The 23,473-nt window shown below is 40.6% G+C and overlaps 1 protein-coding gene across 7 annotated transcripts in view; it reads left to right on the forward strand.

Moving 5' to 3' along the window:
• The window catches only part of DOCK6 (dedicator of cytokinesis 6), a 141,713-nt gene that overhangs the window by 18,291 nt on the left and 99,949 nt on the right, over positions 1 to 23,473 (forward strand). For all 7 annotated transcript variants that reach the window (XM_060763548.2, XM_060763547.2, XM_060763544.2 and 4 more), the window contains exons 2-4: positions 13,599 to 13,689; positions 19,211 to 19,386; positions 23,105 to 23,173. In XM_060763548.2, coding sequence (XP_060619531.2) covers positions 13,599 to 13,689; positions 19,211 to 19,386; positions 23,105 to 23,173 — 336 coding nt within the window. The remainder of the gene's footprint in view (positions 1 to 13,598; positions 13,690 to 19,210; positions 19,387 to 23,104; positions 23,174 to 23,473) is intronic.

Below are 23,473 nucleotides of genomic sequence, written 5' to 3' on the forward strand. Positions count from 1 at the left end.
AGAATTGGAGCAAACTTCCCACACAGAACCCCCATACTTAAGGCCATCCAGTCTAACCCCTTCATCAGGGCAAGAAAACGTAATCAAAGCCCTCCTGACAAAAAGCCATCCAGCCATAGATATAGATAAATATATATATGAATCACACACAGAGAGATATAGTATCATAGATTTGAAGGGGACCCCTGAAGAAGGACAATTATATGTTGCATGTTCCAGATTAGGGGAACCAGACAATCTCCACATCAACACAGACAAGGAAACACTGCTTACCCACAAGCATAAAGGCATTGCATATATTAGAAACCAACACTTTCTCATTACTTTATTTTCCAGATCACCAGACTGAGCCACAGCAATACATGGCAGGGGACAGCTAGTGAAATAATAAAAAGACATTTTTTTTAACCTGAGAAAACTCCTCTGCAGTGTGATCCCCTATGATCAACTTTTTCCAAATGTCCATAGGGCTGCATTGGAGGATCTTGTAGTTCCTAGAGAACGTATTAATCAAATCCACAAATAATCAAAACCGCAAAAGTTAAACCAGCAAATGTGAAGGGCCAACTATGCTACAACTCAATGGGCAGGGGATGTTTTCTTGCTAGAGAGTAAAAACATTAAGTTTGCAAGATTTATGTATTTTCTAAAACAAAAAAATTAACAATTAGAACTAGATGCAAAATAAATGCCCTTTTGAGCCAGCTCCCACTCTTTAACCATTTTTCTTCATTTAATTAAGCAATATAATTTACAGTTGGTAGAAAGGAGTCATTTTATTGCTACTATTATTCTGCACCTGGAAATCATTAATCCTGGCTGCTCTATCTAAAATCACTCAGATTCCTATGTGCCAGGAAATCTAGAATTACTTTCTCATTCCTTTTCTACTCAGTAGAGCCATGATATTAAGTACAGTCTAGTTTGGGAAATGCTGATGACACTCTAGTGATCTTAACACCCTTTTCTTGCTGATGGATTGCTGGGAAGGTTTGATAAATGAGGCATCAGTCTGTTTGGCAGTGTTCTGGAGCATAAAAAACCATGGCAGCAGACCAGTAGCCAGGATTTTGATTTGGTGTGTGTGTGTGTGTGTGTGTGTGTGAGTTTGATTCGGGGGGGGGGGGTGAGTCTGAGTGAAAAAGGGTCTACCCTAGCAAACCTTTTGAATTGTTACCACAATACCCCCATGCATATGGGATATATTGAGGATGGTGATCAGATCATGATATGAATAACAGTTTAAATAATGTACCAGTAAGGCCTTCTCGTGGACCACCATGAGAATTTCGGGGGGGGGGGGGGCTGAAGCCCCTCAAGCCCCCCCCCCCCCCCCGCTACATGCCTGCATGGCAGCGTTGTTTTGCAAAAGGTTTTGCTTCATTCAACTTGGCAGGCGACAGCACATACAAGGAATAATTTATGGCTTGTGGCTTTGTCACTGGTTATTCTTCAACCACAAATGAAGAAATTGGGAGGAATAAGCCACCCACAAACCAAGAAACTTCAGGTCTGCAGCTCTTAGTCTCTTGCTGCAATCTGTTTGAACAAGAAGCAACTAGTAAAACTAGCAGGAACTAAATCACGGTACAATTGCATATCACACATTAATGTGTAAAAGAAGTAGTTATAGCAGGGGAAGCATCCCTTCTCCACTCATGTATAAAAGGCACAGGCGCCCTGTACTCTGTTTCACGTGGCTACACTATTTAGAAATGAATATGTGGTTTTGAGTCTTGAAGGTGAAAAAGTGATGGGTTGGGTGCTTAATTCTTTATTTGAGTTTTTGTGGCCAACTCATTCCCCAAATAAGTTCTTCTATGAAAGTCCAGATGCTTTGGCTGTAAAAATACATCTTGGAGCTCTGCAGGGAGGAAAGCAGCAGATGCTTATATGCTCTAAATCAGCCTTCCCGGAAACTGCTTTTTCGTAATAGAAGCAGCTGTCAGGATTTTATAACACATGGCCTCCAGATAAACATGCTTAATACTAGAGAATTAGTCTCAGAGTCAAGTATGATAATTCTTTTTAAAAGGTGTGTCCACTTAATGATACAGGCTTCACATCCTTTGTTCGGAATTCCATAATATCCAAAAATTGTCTACATAGGTGACTGAGATATTGACACTTTTGCTTTCAGATGGTTCATTGTCACAAATGCACAAATATGTGAGCATAATTATTATATATTTGTTTTAAACGTTTTTATTGATAATTCTAATAAAATATTTCATAATCAGTACAAGGAATGATCTGGGATTATGTGCAATAGATATGATATTTGGAATGGCCTGGACTATGATTGTTGGATTGTATGATTTTAATGTTTATATTGATATGTTTTTAATTCAGTGTTTTAATGTTAAATGATGTCATGTTTTACGATTTAATTGATAATTGTATGTTATTGTTATGTTAGGTTTCTCTATGTGAGGCAGTAAATCTTGCCATAGTTATATTTGAAACTGCTTTGAGTCCCCTGCTGGGGTGAGGAAAGCAGTATACAAGTGAAATAAATAAATAATAAACAATCCCTGTTTTAAACAAAAATATGTAGGCGGGGAAGAAGACCAAAAACTGTTTTGTACTTTTAAAAACCTACTTTTTTCACTTAATATTGCATATTTCTATTTGTTTTGGAATGTTGGTTAATTTCATTCTGTTTTAATGTTTTTTTTTAAATTATATTGTATTTTCATTTATAAGTTACAAGAGTCCTGGTTCTTGAGGAAAGCTAGGGTGTAAATAAAGATGATGGTGGTGATTTGTTTTCCAGAAACGTCAGATGTGATATATTAGACTTTTGTAAAGTCCAAGTAATTGCACATGAGAATATTTGCTGTTCAGATGCCAGAGGAGTCTTGCTGTAGCTATCTTGATTTTCCAGTTATAGATTATTTGGTTCACATCAAGGGTCTGGAGAACAATCCTTATGAGGAGCAGCTTAAAGAGCTTGACATGTTTGCCTTCAGAAGAGAATGCAGAGAGGAGACATGATGGCCATGTATAAATATTTGAGGGGAAATCATAGGGAGGAGGGAGAAAGCTTGTTTTCTAGAACACAGAACAATGGCTTCAAACTACAGGAAAGGTGATTCCACCTGAACGTTAGGAAAAACTTCCTGAGAGTGAGAATGTTTCAGCAGTGGAACTCTCTGCCCCGGAGTGTGGTGGAGGCTCCTTATTTGGAGGCTTTTAAATAGAGGCTCGATGGCCATATGTCGGGGGTGCTTTGAACGTGATTTTCCTGCTTCTTGGCAGGGAGTTGGACTGGATGGCCCATGAGGTCTCTTCCAACTCAAGGATTCTATGATTCATGTTCATGCACTCCCAAGGAGTTTTAGGTGAACTACACTTGCATTTGATTGTGGGATATGGATGACAGTACTGGAAATCTAGAAACAACAAAGAGCCTGAGTATGATGCTGCAGGTAAAATATTTGAAAAGCGTGAGGGCAAGTATTGAAAATATTGTGTTGGTGCTGGAGATGAATACTTCCTTTTTAAAACATAGCTTTGAATTGAAACAATATTGATACAGTTAACTTTCTGTATCCATGAATTCTTCATCCACAAATGCCACCTTCCACGGTTTGAAGATATGCACAGAAATTTCCAAAAAGCAAATCTTAGTTTTGCCATTTTTATGAAGGGCACTAATTTACTATGCCCTTGTATATAATGGGACTTGAGCATCCCTGGATTTTGGTATCCAAGGGAGGTCTGGAACCAAACCCCAGTGGTCTACCATACATGGTATATCATGAGACTTCTTCCTTTTTTTGACCCAGTCCTTTTATGGGATATGTCAGTGAGCAGTTATAATAATATAATAAATAATAATAATAATAATAATAAAACTTTAATTATATACTGCTCCATCTCCCCGAGGGTAACATCCCAGGTAACATCACAAAACATACAGAGTAAAAACAACATAACCATAAGATTAACAAACAAAATATAAGCATAAAAATTGTCGCCATAACCCACATGTATTAAAAGTAATCCTGCCTGTTCAAAGCAATTAAAAATTTAAAAGGCCGGGCCAAGATTTGTGCAAGCCCAAACATTCTAGGGGGCCCGGGAATTAAGTGCAATGCTATGGCAGGCAACAATAATATTAGGTATGGGTCTGTGGTTGTTCATTCCGGGGCCGATTAGAGGAAAGAATCTGGGTAACTGGTAGGAAGAATAAGGCCGTATTAGACAATGTGTGGGGCTGAGTTAGAACTGGTCATTTTCAAAGGCTTGTTGAAACCACCAGGTCTTCAAGCTCTTACGAAAGGAGGGGAGGGATGGGGCCTGTCTTATTTCCCTTGGAAGGGCGTTCCACAGATGGGGTTATAGGATTTGATGGTTATAGGAGTTGATGGTTATAGGATTCTGGTTACTCTGCATTCCTGACATCTACTTTTTTAACCTGTTTGTGTCTTGAAAAGCCTCCTCTTCTCTTGGGAAGTCAAGCATTGAAAGATGAGATGTTTCTGATTTTCCTCTTTGCTTTTAGTTCAGTAGCAATTTGTGCTCTCCAATTTACAAAATTAACACTTCTGCAGTTAGTTGCTAAAAATGGAACCTGCTTGAAGTCTAAGGCTTTAACCAAATGTTAGTGATGCATTCTGAATAGGTGTGCATGTATGTGAAAGAGAGCAATGTAAACTCCCTCCTTTAATTTTTTTTATAGCTTCCCTTATGCTCTAGTGTTGATAACATTGTGTTTGACCATTAAGTCTGTCTTTTTTTTTCCAAGACAGTGTTTCCTGTTTAGGGGCACAGGATATGTAATTGGGATTATGGTGATTCTTGCTGGTGGATGACCCTGCCTTTCAGACTGTTGGTGAACCGTGATGTGATTCCGCACAACTCTCCACATTTTTTTTCCTCTGTCAAAAATTGTGTGCATTGTTCTGTATGGATCCGCCAATAAAGCCATTTCCTTAGCTCAAGGAAAAGGGTGAGGCAGTTTCCTGGATTAATTCCCAAGAGCCTTAAGGCCTTGCGTGTTTCCTCGTTGGCTGCAAAGTTCTCTCTTAATTAAGGTTTATTTACAACCTTCTGCTTCCGTTCCCTCCTCTCCAAATGCCCTTTGATCTTGTTAGTGGATTTAGTGGTACATCTGTCCATTTTGTTAAGCAGCCTTGTTGGAAGCAAATACTGTATTTCATTGCATAATAATTGCACTCCCCTTTTTGGGGTCCTGGTTAAGGTCTTTTTGAATGCCTTGAATAATAGTCACCCACTTGCCTGTCCCTCAAAGCAGCCCCCAAAACTCTTGAGGGACAGGTGGCTAAAGGTGTGAGAGCTAGGAGGCTTACCTCGATTGCCACCAGTTGAAGGAGGCTTCCTAGCTCTGGCTGGTAGGCATGTGCATGCCAGAGAGAGCTGTGAGGCCTCTAAAGGTAACCCCATAGGCCCTGCCTCTCCCAAATGGCCTGCGGGCGAAGCTTTTGGGGCTTCCCTTTAGGAGAAAAGGGATGTGTAGTTATTATGCGGGGAAATATGAGCCATGCACTGGCTAGCAAGGCCTATACAGCCTCCTTCAGCTTCTGACAGCTGAAGGAAATCCCATAAAACCCCGCCCATCAGTGTGCTGGAAGCCAGGGAAACACCAGGACCCAGTCTACTCCCACGCTGGCGAGGCCTATGGGGTTTCTTTCAACTATTGGCAGTCAAAGGAGGCCGCGTAGGTCTCACTTGCTGCACACAGCCTATATTTTCCCGCATAATAGTTGGCATCCCTATTTTCTCCCCCCCAAAAAAGGGGGGGGGGTTGTTTAAACTTTTATGTGATAAAATATAGTATGCATTGGATGGAAAATTTATTTTTACAGCATTTGTATTCCGCCCTTCTAACCCCGCAGGGGACTCAGGGAGAATTACAATATACACATATATGGCAAACATTCAATGCCAATTAGACATACAACATATATAGACATACACAGAGGCTATTTAACTTTTTCTGCCCGCCAGGGGAGCTGTTGCTTTCATTGTCCATCTGCGACACTGATGAAGTATTTCCGCATTCTCCACATGCTTTGCTGGAGTGCTTTTTGCTGGAGTCTTTTTTATGGCCTCATAAATTAGTTAAATTACCCTCCCCACACATAGGTGGTACCTTATTTTCCTACTTGACAGATGCAGCTGTCTTTCGAGTTGCAAAGGTTGACAACAAGCTACACAATTGGTCGGACACTCACTCCGACGCGGGCTGGCTTCGAACTCATGGCCTTCTGGTCAGAGTGATCTTAATGCAGCTGACACTCAGCCAGCTGCGCCACAATCCCGGTGTTTGGAATATGGAAATGGAGTTTGGAATAGGAAGAGATACAGCTGTAGTTGCAGAAGTGTTGACCTGAACATCAAGATATCGAAGAAATGTAATACAGGTATATGTCAGTTTGCAAAGTGGATGTGTACTAGGGAATTACTTTGACAGAAAATTTGGTACTAGAAGCAGAAAGAATGGAAAGAATAAGGATAGCTTCCTGTTCTACATAGTCTTGTAGCAATTGTTAAAGTAGGCATACATTCGCTCTCAGTCTTTTTTTCATTATAGACATGAAATTTCCATGGGAGAACCTGATTCTGAATGAAAAGATATCAAACATAAAATAATATTTAAAATTATATTGAATGAAATTACATGAGTGGATCTCTTATCAGCCTTTCATTGCAATACTTGAAATAATTGTTATCAGTATTCTGTCCTGGTTGGAACCAGCAGTGGCGCATTGTGTCAGGACAGGAAAGAAAACAAGTTCCTTTTTGTGGGCATCAGTTGACATTGGAGCTAACAGGCATAAGACAAATAATAGAAATTTTCACATGCTTTGTGCAGAAGGGTTGCTTTTGTTGAAGTGTAAATGGCTGAAACAGTCACAGTGTCATTGTGCTGTTGGCTAAAAAACTCTAGTAAGCAGAAATTGGACTTCCTTGGTGACCTAGATATGTGCCTATTTTCACGACCTTGAAAAATACCCAAACTAGTGATTCCCAAATTGTAGTCCTTCTGGTGTTTTGAACTACAGCTTTCAAAAGTCCCTACTGCTTTGGCCAATGATCCAGGGAATCTGGAAGCTGAACCCCCAGAATATATGGAAGACTACAGTTCGGAAACAGTGATCTAAACCCTATTGTACAAAGAGTGAATATTTGCTTAAAGTTTTAAGATTTTTTTACAGCTCCTTTTTTCCCCCAAAGATAACATTTCCCTCTTATGAGAAGCTCCCAATAATTACAGCTGTGAGAGTAGAAGTGACTGTGCTTTTCCCATTGTCTCTAATTGTGTTGCTGTTGATTTTGGGAAGCTGCCTTCAGCTTGATCATTGCAGCATGAGATGTTCTTAAAAGCAATTTATGATTATTGTTTTTGTTGCTGCTGTTTTAAAACAGGGTTTCTCAAACTATATAATAAGACTCAGTTATTGAGGAAAGGTGCAGCTTGTACAGAAGGCCTTAAGTTAATAACTAGATGAGTGAAACTGTGCAGAAGTGAAGCAACATATACTGGTTAGTGGTTGGTCCATTAGCCATGACTAGCTAGTCCTCAGTGAGCTTTTAGGAAACAGTGCCAATACTATGACAAAATGATGGCACCAGTCTCTGACACATTGGAGAAAAATTGCTAGTCATTAGTCCCATTGAAAGTCAAAGTCTGGGAATATTTCCCCTGAAGATGCAAGAGTCATAATGCATTCAAATTGCTCCACTGACTGAAGCCATATCTAAAATATAGAATTGATATAGCTTGATGCCATTTGAACAATCCTGGCTCGATGCAATGGAGTCATGGGAGGTATAGTTTTATAAGTCTTTAGTCTTCTTTGTTAAAGAGTGTGTTTCACAAAACTGCAAATCCCAGGATCACATAACATTGTTGTGGCAATTAAAGTGGTTTCAAACAGCATTCATTCTACAGTGTAGATGTGCCCTGAGATCCTGATGTTTGTATTTCGTCTGTGTATGTCAATCCTTTATTATAGATAGATTGCTGGCCCATAGAGTGCAGTGGTTTGAGTGTTCCACCATGATACTTATGACAGAGGTTTGAATCCCATTCAGCCAAGGACAAAGGCAACACCCTTGAACAAACCCTGCCATGTAAGGTTGCCTTAGGGTCACCATAAATCGGAAATGACTTGAAGCCTCATAACAACAATAGATCAGATTATCTGGTCTCATTTCATTCTGATCTGGTACTGAAACATTTCTAGTTGCCCTGATTGACAAGCTGCTTTGGGTGAAAGTTAGGGGAGGTCTTGCCCAGTTCTACAGTCTTTTGGCCACTGTATCTTGCTGGATTGGAATTATAAGGCACTGCGTTGTAGTTGTAAGTATTAATGTTTGGCATTACAAAAGTGTTTTGCTAGGTATAGGAACATGGGAGTTCTTCAATAAACAGTTTTATAAAGGGTCATTCAAAAGGTGTGCTATGGATTTAGTAAATGTTACAACTGCTCTAGGACTCAGGTCTTGTCTTTTATATATGTAGTCAGTCAGGGTACATTATCTATTGCCTCAAAAATCTCTACTGAAAAGAGAAAGAGCATGCCACCTTAAACTAGTGTTAAGATTGTGATGTTCAAGTAGGATTTCTTTGGACAAAGAATGCTTCAGTTGTTTGAGAGTTGGGCAAGAATCCCTGCCCCATTGTGGAATCCCACTGGGTGACCTTGGGCAAGTCACACAGTCTCAGCCTTGGAGGAAGTCAACGACAAAACTCCTCTGAACAAATCCTGCCAAGAAAACCCTATGACAGTTTCGCCTAAGGGTTGACATAAGTCAGAACAGCAAAGATTTTGTTACTGAACCTTAGGAAAATTTTCACAATGCTGTACAGCAGTGGTTCTCAACCTTTCTAACACCGTGACCCCTAAATATGCTTCCTCGTGTTGTGATGACCCCCAGCCATAAAATTATTTTCGGTGCTCCTTTATAACTGTAATTTTGCTACTGTTACGAATCGTAATGTAAATATGTGATATGCAGGATGTGTTTTCGTTGTTACAAATTCAGATCACGCTCCTGCCGGACGGCAGGAGAGCAATCAAAGCGAGGGAGACTGCCAGACCCGTGCCCCGGCCGGCCGGCAGGAGCGCGATCGAGGCGAGGAAGGCCTTGCGCAAGGTGGAGGAGCTGACCTGGAAAGCCTGGCTGTTTCCCTGGCACAGGGGCCGGCAGCCATTTTGAGGAGGTGGAGGGGGTGGGGCCAACCGAGGCGCCTTCGCGACCCCCAGAAAATGGACCAGTGACCCCCCTGGGGGTCGCAACCCCCAGGTTGAGAACCGCTGTTGTACAGGTTTAACTACATCAAGAATACATTTCCAGTGTTTCTTATTCTGTTACATTGTTCTGAAATAATTTTCTCTTTCCTCATTTAATTGCATTCCTGAAGATAGCAATGACTTAGTTTGGCACAATTTCAACTGTAATTCCTACCACTGGCTATAAAGAGAACATGACATCAGATAGCTGATCATCTCCCAAATTCAGAACTGGTTTTTTTCTACTTACATATAATTCTTGAGAAAATTGACTGATCCCATTTAGCGCACTACAGGGGTATGCAAGTGGGATGATGACACAGAGAAAACCTTTCGTCGGATAAACTGTCAGAGTAATTTAAATTGTAAAACGATGGGCTATAATTTTAACATAATTATAGGTGGGTAAAAAAATTGCTTAGCCACAGGTGCAGCATTTATCTGCTTTCTGAGTAATGCATATCTAAGTGTGCTCCTTGAAAGGGATTCATTGATAGAAGTGTTTCCAAAAGAATCAAAATACTTTTTTCTACTTGCCTCTTTCTTAACACACAAAGTACAATGCCTGCCAGTTTTCCACAACAGTTCGAATTGTTGGTCTTCTATGAAAGCCTGAGAAAAGCACTCCCTTTTTTTCCAACTCAACTTGCAGTGCCTGGTTATGCCTGGTACAGGAAAGATGCCTCCCTGTCCTTTAATTCTTGCTTTTGAGGTGGAGCTCAAAAGGGGTGAAACCACATTGAACTTCTTTAGGTTGTTGCCCTGAAGTCAAATGAGGCCTGATTCAGAAAATCTGAGGTTTTTTTTGGCTTGGCTGGTGCTTCTGATGTAACAAAAATTAATTAAAGCTTTTCATTCTGGGCTATGCAGTCCACAGTGAGTTTGTAGTCCACAAACAGTGAACTGGGAATGAACTTCCCTACAACCTCCAGAGCTAAATTGAAGGAGAATATGGTCATATATTTTCTACTTAGAAAATGTCCTAGTTGATTGTGCATGTATTGTCAAAGGCTTTCATGGCCGGAATCACTGGGTTGTTGTAGGTTTTTTCAGGCTATATGGCCATGTTCTAGAGGCATTCTCTCCTGACGTTTCGCCTGCATCTATGGCAAGCATCCTCAGAGGATGTGCATGTTATGAAAATGGCCTGGAAATTTGAATTAGTGTCTTCCAGAATCTCCCAGCTAACATAACCACTGGCCATGGAGGTGGAAAGCTTCCTCAAGATAAGAAACGAAAAATGCAAATTTCCCATGCTCAGATTGAAAAGTGGACAAATGTTTTTCCTGTCGTAGTCAACTACGAATTGCACACATGGTATTCCTGCGCCTGCGCAGTTCAACTTCGGAACCTTCTAGAATAGAAAAAATGACATTTATGACACTGCCTGGCCCCGCCCCCCCTCCCCCCTCCCCTCTCGAGTATATATAGCCCACGCGGGGCCAGGCCCCCTCAGTTCTCTTTATCCGCCAGCGATTCAACTAGAGAACCTTCTTCGTGATCGACTCATAGGTAGACTATTGGTTTCTGACTCGGACTGGCCCTCGTTTATGCTCTAACTCTCTAATCCGGACTGTACCTGACCTCTCCTCTTGTCTTCTGCCTGGCTAATTGACTCGGACTGTCTTCGACCTTCCTCTGGCCTACTCCCTATCGGCTGTTTGACTGATCGCCTTCCTAGCATCTATGGCGACCACGTCCTTCAAGAGGTGTACTCAGTGCCCAAATACTCTCCCGGACACGGACGGGCACTCGCTGTGCTTGGCCTGTTTGGGAGAGGCCCATCTTGCTCAACCATGCAAGATTTGTCAGGCCTTCACGCCCCAGACCCGAAAGAACAGGGTCTCCAGGTTAAAGGCGGGGTTATATGAAAGGGCCCTTCTCCCGCCAGCGCCTCCGACCCAAACCGCCAGGCCTCCCAACCTACCGGGCTCCAAATTGCCTCAACATGGCGGACTTGCCAAAAAGAAAGTTAAAAAGGCAAAGGAGGCTGTCCTCCAAGATGGCGCTCTGGCTTCTCCGGGTCTCCAAGGACCAGGCAAAAAGGCGGGAAGTGAGACAGCCCTTCACTCACCTCCGACTCGCCTCCCTCCCGCACAGCAACGCGGTGAGCGAGCGCCCCCTCTCGAGGCTGCGCGACTCTCCTCTCTCCAGCCTTCGGGGTCGGCTTACTGTGGCAATGCAATTGTGTGCTCCTGTGAGACAAAAAGCTATGCTGATGGCAGCTCTGCTGCTAGTAGGTTTTTTCATGTTAGACTGGGTTTTGCTGAGGAACCACACTAAATGGGTCAAATATCTACTAAGCAGCAGCAGTAGTATATGTGTGTGTGAGAGAGACGCACACTGGCAGAGGATCTCTCGAAGACAACAGCAGTGGCATCACACTTGTTAGTACTGTATAGAAGGAGGCCCAGCAGTGAGACAATCTAGAATGAAACAAAAGATGAGACTTCTCAGGTCAGATTGCCCTTGAGCAATTGAATACAGTAGAAGGCAACTACAAATAATACCTTGGCTAATGACACAACTGGATTCAAGTTGAAAGCACATTCATAGAGGTGAAAGGATAGTCTGAAGCTAAACAACACATATGGCAGGAGCTCAAGTAGGGGCATTCTGAGTGTTTTACTCAAGAAATGTAACTCTAGTAAGAAATGGAGTGGTATCAATCTTGAAGAAAGATATACCAAAAGAAATTAAGTGATACAATGGTTCAGTTAATAATCACAATGGAGACTGCAGTCAAGAAATGTATTTATTTATTTATTTAAAAGTTTTGTATACTGGCCTTCTCACCTCTCTTGAGGGACTCAGACCAGTTTCCAACCATAATATCACATACAATCAATAAAACATCATAATACATATTACAGTAAAACATTAAACCAGCAATTACAATCAATAACTATAATGGTCAGTCGTCACACTAAAATCGTTGCTCATCATCCTCCATCCATATGTCAGGGTGTTGGCTCACTCGTCGAATGCCTATCTCCATAACCAAGTCAGAAGAAATCAGAAGATGGCTAGAACTTAGAAGGACAGCCATGAAGGAACTGGACAAGTGTGACGTGTAAAGATGTATAATTTTCCAGAATAGTAAATCTCCAATACCAAGTCCCATAAGCACTTTATTAGAACCAATGATTGCTGCACACCGCACACCTCACTTGCCTTAGAAGCCTCATATATACCACCTGTCACATCTGCACTTTTAATCTTGTACCCATTACTCCAGCCCGGCCCAGTTTTATTGTGCTTCAGTGTATTGTTTATTGCCTATTGTTCATTTTTGTTTTATTTTGTTTTAATTGTTTTGATTTGCTTAGATTGTATTGATATTGTGTGTTGAGGCCTCGGCCTGTGTAAGCCGCATCGAGTCCTCCGGGAGATGCTAGCGGGGTACAAATAAAGTTTAATAATAATAATAATAATAATAATAATAATAATATAATTGAATACTACATTATAAATGCCCAAACTATGTTATTTCCCATTTCTGTGTATAGTTATAAAAGTTGGATGGTGAAAAAATCTGACGGGAAGAAAATGAACTCATTTGAAATGTGGTGCTGTAGAGGAGTTCTGTGGATGCCATGGCCTGCTAAAAAGACCATTACATGAGCCCTAGAGCAAATTAAGCCTGGACTCTACCTAGAAGCCAAGGTGACTTAAACAGAGATGGACATATTTGACCATATCACTGGACTCATGTCTTCTCCTGACATGGCCAAATATGACAGTCTCTGTTTAAGTCATCTTGGCCTCTAGGTAGAGTTCAGGCTTAATTTGCTTCTAGGGTATTTAGACTCCTCTCATTCATAGGGTCGTCATCATATGTCATAATCGACTTGAGAGCAGTTAACAATAGCATGGAATTGATTTTTCTTAGCTTTTAGGAGTTTTTTTTTTAAAGTCTGCTTCCTATTCTTTCTTTCTCCAATTTCCTAATAACAGATGTCATGATCATGCAGCTACAGCTGTTGCTTTGTTTAGTTTTGGCAACAGAAAAAGAATTATTTTTACCTGTTTACATCATCTGCAGTTTGGCATAAATGTTCTTAGTATCTTGGGAATGTTGCTGTGCCTGTTTGCCTGCTTCAGCAGTTTTAACCTTTCTTGGGTGACAGCCCCCCCTTTCAGAATGTAATGAAAGGACTCTCTCCCCAGAAAAATATGCTTAAACACAAATGCACTTATTTTTCAAAATAAATAGAAGGAAAATGAAGGGAAAAAGTAGTTTTTTGCGTTTGGTTCACTAGGAGATAACATTTTGTGAATGGACAGGTACTTTTGCTTCAATTGTTGTATTTTCTTCTTACTACACAGGACTGTGGCAGCTGAAGTAAGGAAGCAGGTATCTCGAGAATATGGTAACTCTCCGCAACTTTCGAAGAAGCGTGGTGGCATCCCCCAGTCGGTGAGTTCGCTGGCACTGTATTGTGAGATGACACTATGAGAAAACATTCTAACATTTAATTAATAACATGGAGTTAACATAGCATTGACCCATGGCAGATAAAGTAATGCCAGACTACATTAATTCTATAGTGTACATGCACCCCTGAATCATTATATAGCAGGCATGCCTATTTTGCCTATACTCTTGGAGGAATTCTTTTACTGTATATGCTCATGTAGAAGTTGACCGCATGCATAAATCAAGGTAAGTTTTGGGGCCAATATTGTGGATTATTCTGCAGAAAATGAAGTCAGCCTATTTTCAGCGGTAACTGACCCTTGCTGTCATTGCCATTTCCCCACTCAGCCATTCAAAAAGGCCAGAAGTGGCACTAAAATTGACCCATGGATAACTTGACCAAGGTTTTTTTTAGACTAAAATTTAAACTATAGGAGATTTGACTTTGAGATACCTTTATCCTCTTTTTAGTTCTTATATGAATCTCTACATGGCATCTTTTTGTTTTTCCCGAGTTGAGAACATATTATTATTATTATTATTATTATTATTAATAATAATAATAATAATACTAATAACTTTATTTATATACCACCCCATCTCCCCAAAGGGACTTGGGGTGGCTTACGAGGCAAAACAGAGCACATAAAATATACAACAAAATTAGCTAAAATCAGTAAAAACACTGAGTAACATAAAATAACAGCATACAGGGATTTACATAGAACATCTCAATCAAAATAAAATAACCAATAGTAACACAACAATAAATTGGAAGTAAAAGCAACTATACACATTGAAAGTGCATCTACACTGGAGAGCGAATGCAGTTTCATTAACTGTCATGACTCAATGCTATGGATTCCTGGGACTCATAGTTTCACAAGGTATTTAGCCTTCTGTGCTGAAGAGTGATGTGCCTAGCCCAACTACAAGTCCATAGCATTGAGCCATGGCAATTAGTGGTGTTAAACTTCATTAAATCTACTGGGTAAGCACGCTCTAAGGAAAAAATAACTTGTAGCTTCTTGGTGGTGTAATTGTGTGCTCCAGTGACACAAGAAGTTATGTTCCTGGTAAAAGTAGTGCCAGTAGGATTTCAGTCAGGATTCTGCTAGGGACAAGGCTAAATGTGCCAATGAAGTGTGAGGCAGCAGGAGCAGTGTGTGAGTGACACTGACAGATAAACTCTCAGAGGCATATTAGCTAATTCTGACAAGAGTAATGGCAGTTTAGGCAAGAAATGATTTTTTGCTGCACAGAAGACAGCCACGTTAGACTGTTTCTGAACTCCTTTTGACTCAACAATCGTATAAAGAGACAATTCAAGAACAAATAGAACAAATAGAGCAGTAAAATGAGACTCCTAGGTTTGCAGTGAGCATACTGTTCACTTCAAAATTCATTTCATTCGCTCTCCCACTTCATTTCTTGAGTCCAGGTCAAATTCTTATACAATGTTTGGATCTGCTCTCTTTCCAGTTACCTGTGATAAGTAACATGCTCTGCTTGGCTGTGTGATTAATTCCTTTCTGGATTTCTGCATAGAAATTTCATTTTCTTCCTCATCTGCCTCTTTGGAGCACAAATTTGGATTACAATTATATTTATTAGGTTTTTTTTTTATTAAGTCAAGTCTATATTATTAGGCCAGACTTCAGAATTGATTCATGGACTGCTTTTCTACATCTGGTCTTCAGAGTTAATACCACCCCATTTCTTTGATTGCCACTTCCAAAGATATACACTGTATGAAAATCTCCAGTTCCTGTTCACACCAAGTATGACTATTCCTAGGTGTAACATTTCTTGTTTTATGATTTCTAGTTCATCCTTCTTGCACTCCCATGTTCCTACTAACTACATACATCACATGGCATCTGACTTTTCTTTCACTTCTGTGTATGTCAGCAGCTGAACATTCAGCTTGAATTCAACATTAGCCATAGGGCTACTCATACTTCCCTCTGCTCTTCCCTGTTCACTGGTTTAGTACATTTCAGCCTAGAAGTCTCATCTTCCTGTTTTATCTCTTGATTTACCCATAGAGTTCATCATTGCATTCTATACAATACTGATAAGGATTAGTTAAAAGCCACTACCATTGACTCTGAAGAGATCTCATGCCAGTGTCACCTGCACCCCTCGCTACTGCTGCAGCCCAGTACTGTTTGGCATGCTTAGTCTGGCTCTGCAACTAAAGTCTAGATGACTGGGAGATCCTACCAATAGTGATGCTATGATCAGCATATCCTCTTGCTACATAGGAGCAGTCAGTCCAACTACTATGGAAAGATAATGCCATAGTGGGATAGTGTAGATAGTATTAATTAGAAGTCTGGCTTTCTATTCTCATCATTCAGATACACATGTAAAGATGTACATGATACAATGACACTAGATATTTGAGTATCAGCTGTGTTGGAAGTTGGCACTGCAGATATACAGTAAAAAGTTATGGTGTTGAATTTGTTCTAAGGGAAATATAAAACAGATATACTTTTTCAGCATCTTGAGCCATATTCTCACTATTGTACAAATTGTTACTCAATGGCATCCTTTAAAATTTGCTCTAGCTACTTGTATAAGACAATGGTTAGTTTATATGTATTTTTTTCTGATCAGCCACTATGGGTTGGGGACATCTTTTATCACAAATTAAATAGAGGCAAGATTTTTGAGCTTTGTCATTTCACATGGGACAAGCAGTTGGACCAGTATGTCCAACTATTATTAGATATAATCTGAAGTTGATTAGCTGTGGCACAGAAATATCTATTAATTATGTCCACATCAAACTGGATCTAGGTGGACTGTTTGTTTGAGGAATGTATACATCTGTTCATAGGCGAACAAACAAGTCTTGACTGCCCTTTCACTATTAATTTTTTTTACTCATATAGGGGAATTTTTTGAAGACATCTTCAAAGCATTTTTATAAATGCATACAGTGTCAGCATAACAAAGTGGAACAACGTAGATTTAAGATTAAAGGAGGCTAAGATATTAGAAGTGACAAGCAGCAAAACATGACAAAAGGGAGCAGTCAACCAAAATCAGTTCCCTCAAAGGGTTTTGAAATGTACATCTGTATGACACACACTGTTAACAGAAGATAACGCTGATCTAATCTCACAATAGAGCAGTCATGGGGATCTGAGATTCCCCATCTGTGTACAAACTGAACTGAGCAATTTTTAAGGGGTGGGGAAGCTAGAAGTGTGACAGCTTTAAAGTCTCGTATTACTTCTGCTTTCTACAGGGAATGACCTGAGAAAAAAAAATGTTTCATAGGCATGTTTAGAGCTATTCCTTCATCTTGCATCCATTCTCAATATGGGAACACTTCTTCATTCCTGGAATGGCAAGTGGAAATGATTCAGCAGTGCATTATCCCAGTCAGTTAAGCTTGGGGGTATTAGTCCTTTCCTTCCTGGCTGCTTTCTTCTGGGCTGGAATTGAATCCCGGCCTGCCACTTAGCTCACTCCATGCAATTTGCATAGCGGAAAAAAGTATGGCCAGCATAATGTCATTGCATAAGAGACAGAATTGATATCCTCATCTATCAGCCAAGATCCTCGGTGCTTTATAGATGTACAGGACCTGGAGAGGATCTGCTATAATTTCTGGGATTTAGCTATTGCTATCATCTGTTGTTTTACAAGTAGAATATTCTTATTCAAAATGCTTGGGACCAAAAGTGCTTTGGATTTCAATTGGAGAGGAGGTGGGTGGTGATGGAATACCTGTATTTGCATATGTACACATAGCTCTCTCGGAGATTGGACCCAAGTCTAAACATGAAATTCATTCATGTTTTATATACACTTTATACACATGGACTGAAGGTAATTTTATACAATATTTTAAATAATGTTGTGTATGAAACAAATAAACAACAAACCATCCAGCCACCCATGTGGCTACTTTTGGATTTTGGAGTATTTTGGAATTCTAGATAAGAAATGCTGAAGACAGCTGGACATCCTATTGCATGGTTTCCTAAAACAGTTGTTCGGAATTTGTGGATTCACTGCTGGAGAACAGGATAGATTTTTCCATCTCCCAGGTGTGAAAGATTTTAGAACTGGAAATTATTTGACTAAAGCTTGGCAATGAAAATGGAGATCCCTTTGGAAGGGTGTGTGTTTTGATTCCTCAGCACCACACCGCATTATTGCAGGTTTCTTCTGCTCTCTGGATTGTGCCTTTGGTCCTGAAGTCTTTCAGTTGAGTTTTCCCGGTATTTTGTTGTGCAGGGGAAGTGTCAGAATTAGACATTAAGACTCTCAGGAAGCATAGCCACCTGCTCCTTTCTTGTGCAGCCAGCAACAGTGGGACAGTTGGTACTCTGATGGTGTTGCTGTCTGGTGTTCAAGTTATGTAATCTGCCAAGTGGGAAAGAGACATGTTTGCCTTCCGCTTTTTGCCATTTGTCATGAGAACAAATGCTCTCTTTTGGGACATTTCCAAGTGATCTGCAGCATGCCATGCCACGGTGTCTCAGGAGAGGAAAAAGTCCTCCCACTGGCAGCTGTTTCCTCCTGTTTTTCACTGAACAATAAATGTTCGGCAGTCTTATAGCTCCCTGAGCCTGCTTCCATTGTGATTATGAAGTCAGGACTGAAGCTGCTTACTTGTATGATGCTATGGATTGATTTGGGAGCCAAAGTGGTTTGTGATATTTAAGGTGACAATGAGATGGATGTTAAAATAAACAACTCTCCTAGAATGCCATATGCCTTGTTTGAGAGGATTATAATCCGGTCTGCATAACCTCCTCATACCTTTCCCAACTGCCTCTCTTAAGGCTACTATGGGCAAGGAATTCTCCCATAGCTTTATCTAATTTGTTGCGTTGCCATTGCCACTTCTGCTGTTGTGTGCCTTCACATCATTGTGTACTTGTAATGATCTCAATATGACTTGATTTCTTAGCAGAATATTCCTGCTTCTTGGCAGGGGGTTGGACTGGATGGCCCATGAGGTCTCTTCCAACTCTTTGATTCTATGATTCTATGATTTGTACAGAGGGAGGTTGTTTTTGCTTTCCTGTGAGGCAGAGCGAGTGTGAGCTGCCTAAGATTACCCAAGAGATTTCCATGGCCAGGGAGGGATCAGTATTCTGGTCTCCCAAAAGGGTTTTCTTGGCAAGATTTGCTCAGAGAGGGTTTGCCTTTGCTTTCCTATCTGAGGAAATGTGTCTTGCTCATGATCACCCAGTGGGTTTTCATGACCATGGCGGAGATTTGAACCATTTTTTCCAGAGTCATAGTCTATTGGTAAAACCACTAAGCCATGCTGACTCTGATAGAGTGCTGTCATGCAAATCCAGAAATGTTGTGTAAGATCACTGAATGACAGTTTCATCCCTATGAAGAAATCTCCATAATCTGTGTATCATACACTACACCAGGTATGGCTTAGATCCAATTCAACTGATGCAGCTTAAGTGTGTGAGCCCCACCACATGCTCCTTTCTCATCTGCAGCCCCCCTTGTCATCTTGATTCCCTTCCAGGTGCCTCTGACAGAAGTGGTGGAACCGGTAGACTTTGAGGAGTACCTCTCCAGCCACCTGCCAGATGCTGAGCCCGGCCCACTTCGTGACCTGGTTGAGTTTCCTGGTGATGACTTGGAGGTGATCCATGAACCCCGAGATTGTCGGACACTGGAACCGGGAGTCCCTGAAGATGGGTAAGTGGCATGATAAGTAGTTATTGATCACTTCGCTTCTTCTGTTACCTAGTACTTTTATCTTCCTGCAACCTTTCACTCCATTGTCCAATCATTCTTCCTGATATAAAAGTCAAAGGATGTGCCAGTGTAAGTCAGTTGTGATTTAATAATCATATTTGGAATTTTCTTGGCAAGATTTGTTCAGAGGAAGTTTGCCTTTGCCTTCTCCTAAGGCCAAAAATGCAACTTGCCCGAGGTCACCCTCTTGCAGGCGTTCAAATCCAAGTCTTCTGAAGCTCTTTCCAGCACTCAAAACAGCTACAAGTTGCTGTCTCGGCACTTAATTATGATCTTCCAAATTTATACCTTCATCATTGCAGGATATATTTCTCAAAGCCTATTTTGAATGACATTCTGGAGATGACATTTTGGAGGTAATACAGGTATAGCTCACAGGTAGAAATCTTCTAGGATCTCGCAATCTGATATTTCCAATGAGTTCTTTCTGCAGGTCTTCTCTGTAAAATATGTAAACTATAATTTCTTGAGGATTTTCATATCTATCCCCTAAGGAATCCTGTAGAGAAGAAGGAAAATAGATTTTGGAGTACTCTTTTTTGTATAATGGGAAACTAAGCTTCAGGAACATATTAAAATGTCACAAAAATAATGGCCATGAACTACTGCATAACCTTTCTCTGCTTGCTCACCACTAATGCACACAAAAGAGATAAAAGAGGAGAGTCTTATTTGAAGTAACACATACAATGGCTAATTAGTGAGGGAAGTTTGTGGCAAGGGACTAGATGGTCCCTTAAGTAATTTCAAAACTACACTTTTGGAGAAAGCCCAATATATTTTCCAATGGGCTTTTCAATGAGTTTCAGCTAGGAGTACGTACGTGAAGATGGTGCATTAAAAACTGGAGCAGAATCAAGTGTTGATCTGAAATTAATATTCTGCATATGCAGTATATTTCAGTCTTAAGGAAGAGAAACAGCAACACGTTCACTTATTTCTGTGTATGTACCTGAATGAAACTGGATACCAATTGCTAAAATCCATTTTCTGCATGAATGTAGCTCATAGATAGTTCATTTGTTAAGCCTGATTTCTGTACCACCCAACAGCTGAACCAATTTGGGTGGTTCACAAAACAAAAGCTGTAACATACACTAAATATAATTAGTATAATGAATAAAATAAAGTGATTCTAATTGTTGTGCAAAGTAAACCAAGCAAATAATTTAAAATGCAGTAAAGACTGAAAAGCCCAGAGAACAAAGATATGCATTTGCAATGGAGGTACATGTAAGAGGAGATGCTAATTAAATAACCTGACCCCAATCAATTTAAGACTCTGAAGATGAGTACCAGCCCTTTTGTACTGAACTCAGAAATAGAGTGGAGGCCAGGGTGTAACACTGTATTTTGATGTAATGTGAATAATACAATCCAATCCCAGTTAACTTTCTTGATGCTGAAATTCACACTAGCTGGAGTTCCTGGACTATTTTAAAAGGCAGCCCCATGCAGTGACCCAAACAGGAGGTTACCAGAATGTAGATGATTGCCTCAAGGCTACCCTGTCCAGTTGCTATATTAGCTTAAACAGATAAAAGATCCTCAAAGCATCTGTATCTCCCGTAGCAGTACTATTTACAAGGAAAGGTGAACTGAATGTGGTCCTTCAGAGCTCTGTAACACATTTGGTTCTTTGCCTTCTTGCAGGGGACAGATGAACCGTTCAGAGACAGAACATCTGTTTTGTCTGGATTAAGTCCCAGATCAATAAACTGAGACTTAATCCAGACAAGATGATCTTCTGGATGATAATTCATCTGCCCTCTGCAGAGAGCCAGTATTTGAGCTTATTGATCTCCATCTGGTTTCAAAGAAGCACTACCTCACCTGGATTCAGTGAAAAGGACAAATAGATCTGTCATCTACATTTTGTTGACACCTCAGTCACCTCAGATGATATCTCACACTATTTTTGTCTGGATGTTAAAAAAGCATGGCGAATGCAATAGTGTTCTGCCGAATTCAGTAATGCAGTGATGGTGAACCTTTTAGAGACCATGTGCCCAAACTGGGAGGGGAGCACTCGAGGTGAGGGTGGGATGGGAGGTGGGTGAGTGAACGGGTGAGTGTGGAGGGGGGGGTGGCCAGCAAGGGGTGGGTGACACCCCGTGTGCCAGGAGAGAGGGTGCTACATGTTCCTTTTTACACTTGTGCCATAGGTTTGTCACCACTGCTGTAATGTAACTCCTACCAATAAGTCTCCAGCTCCCCCTTGTGGACTGACTGCCCAAATGGAAGTAGAACTACTGCAATGCACTTACCCACAGGTCCCAACCCAGAGAGTTTGTTATGCAAAATAATCCCACAATCACTGAAGTATAGGAAAACTGATAGGGTCAGGATTCACCCTCTCTGTCTGTCAGTTGGGAGTCATTCCAGTTTCTATTTCAAACCTTAAACCTTGATCGAAATGGATATGTAAAATTGATTTCACACAAGAGTGTCTAAACATTTCTGGTAACTATTTGCTAGAGCTTCTTGCACAGGTAGAGAATGTTTGCTTATTCTGGTCAAGGTATGGATTTCTTCAACAGTTGCTGTCTTTCAAAGAGGCAGCTATAACCTACATCTCATTCACCCAATGATGAATTCACAGATAGCTGAATCTAGCCAGGCATCTCCTTTCTAGTAGGCGTTATAAGACAAGAGGGCACAGGATTGAGAGTACAGGCACTTAGTAAGGCACCTTGTCCACATTCTCAGTCTTCAACAGAGGGATTTTATAGAAGAAAACTGGTTTCAGTGTACCCTAGACCCCACTTTCAAAGGAACTGCATTAAATTCGGAGTCTTAAGTCATGGCATGCAAGATCAGCATTGCATAAGTTTGATATAGTTTGATGTGAAAAATTCCGTCATTTCTCTCTGAGGGTCAGATTTCATCAAACTTTAAACTATCCAGAATAATGAGATGAGAAGATGTCCTCATCACTACAGCAATGTAACCTCAATAATATGATTGAACTGTCTTTGGGTAGATGGTTTCTGATAAAGTATCTTTATTACTTTATTTTCAAGAGTGTGTTGTTTGGAGTATTGAGACAAGGCATTGCAGTATAGAGACAAGGCATTGCAAGGGAAATTACACTGGGCTGAGGTCCTCTACACCATTTGTGTTAAAACTAGTGGCTTGATCCAGAATATAGCAGACATGCCATTGCTTCCGTATTGATAAAATGCAGCAGCATATTCTGCTGTTTGAAGCATTAAGCCTTTGAATTGTGGTTGGGGCTTTTCCATGTGGACAGCAGTGTCCCATTTTTCTACAAAGCCAGGAGTGATGGCTGACCGATGCACATCTGAAAGGAAAGGCTGCCTTGCCAGGCAGTGAAATATCTTCTTTGCTGCCATTGAAACTTAGGACAACTCTGGATTTTGAATCTGATTGACACAAAGAAGGTTCTTCTTAGGAGAACCAAGTCAGTTGCTTACAGGGATCAGGCTTCCAGGATTGGGCTCAATTGGAAAAGAGTATACACAGGGGAAGTTAAGTGGTGTTTCTTAAAAATGTGAGGGCCAAATATGTTGAAATTTATTTAAAATTATCCTGGCATATAAGCTTGTAGAAGTTACTGACACATTGTTGTTATTGTCATTTTAACTAGGCTACACATTTTGTAATCAGAACCTCTTCCCTCTTCTTTCTTCTACAGGAAACAAGATGCCCGAGTACGGGATGCTGTACAAGTCTATACAGAAAACTGGGTTATTGTCCAGAGGAAGTAAGTTTGGTAATTCCGCTCTTGCAGCTTGCTTAGGAAGGGATGGCACACTGTCATTGTGGTATTAGTGCTGGGGAATTTAATATGAAGAGTGAAATATTTTGAATGTGAGCTCACAGTGCACTGCTTAAATCATGATTGATGGATGTGATTGTTTGTAGGCACTAGATTTCACATCATCTCATTTTTGAGAGCAAGCCAGATAGCAGGATAGATCTCTCCTCTGTAGACCTCTCTGCTCTCATCCCATTGAACGAGGCAGTTTGATGGTGTTTGGATTTGTCCATCACACATTTTCCT

This window comes from Anolis sagrei, chromosome 2 (assembly GCF_037176765.1).
Source record: "Anolis sagrei isolate rAnoSag1 chromosome 2, rAnoSag1.mat, whole genome shotgun sequence".
Lineage (NCBI taxonomy): Eukaryota > Metazoa > Chordata > Lepidosauria > Squamata > Dactyloidae > Anolis > Anolis sagrei.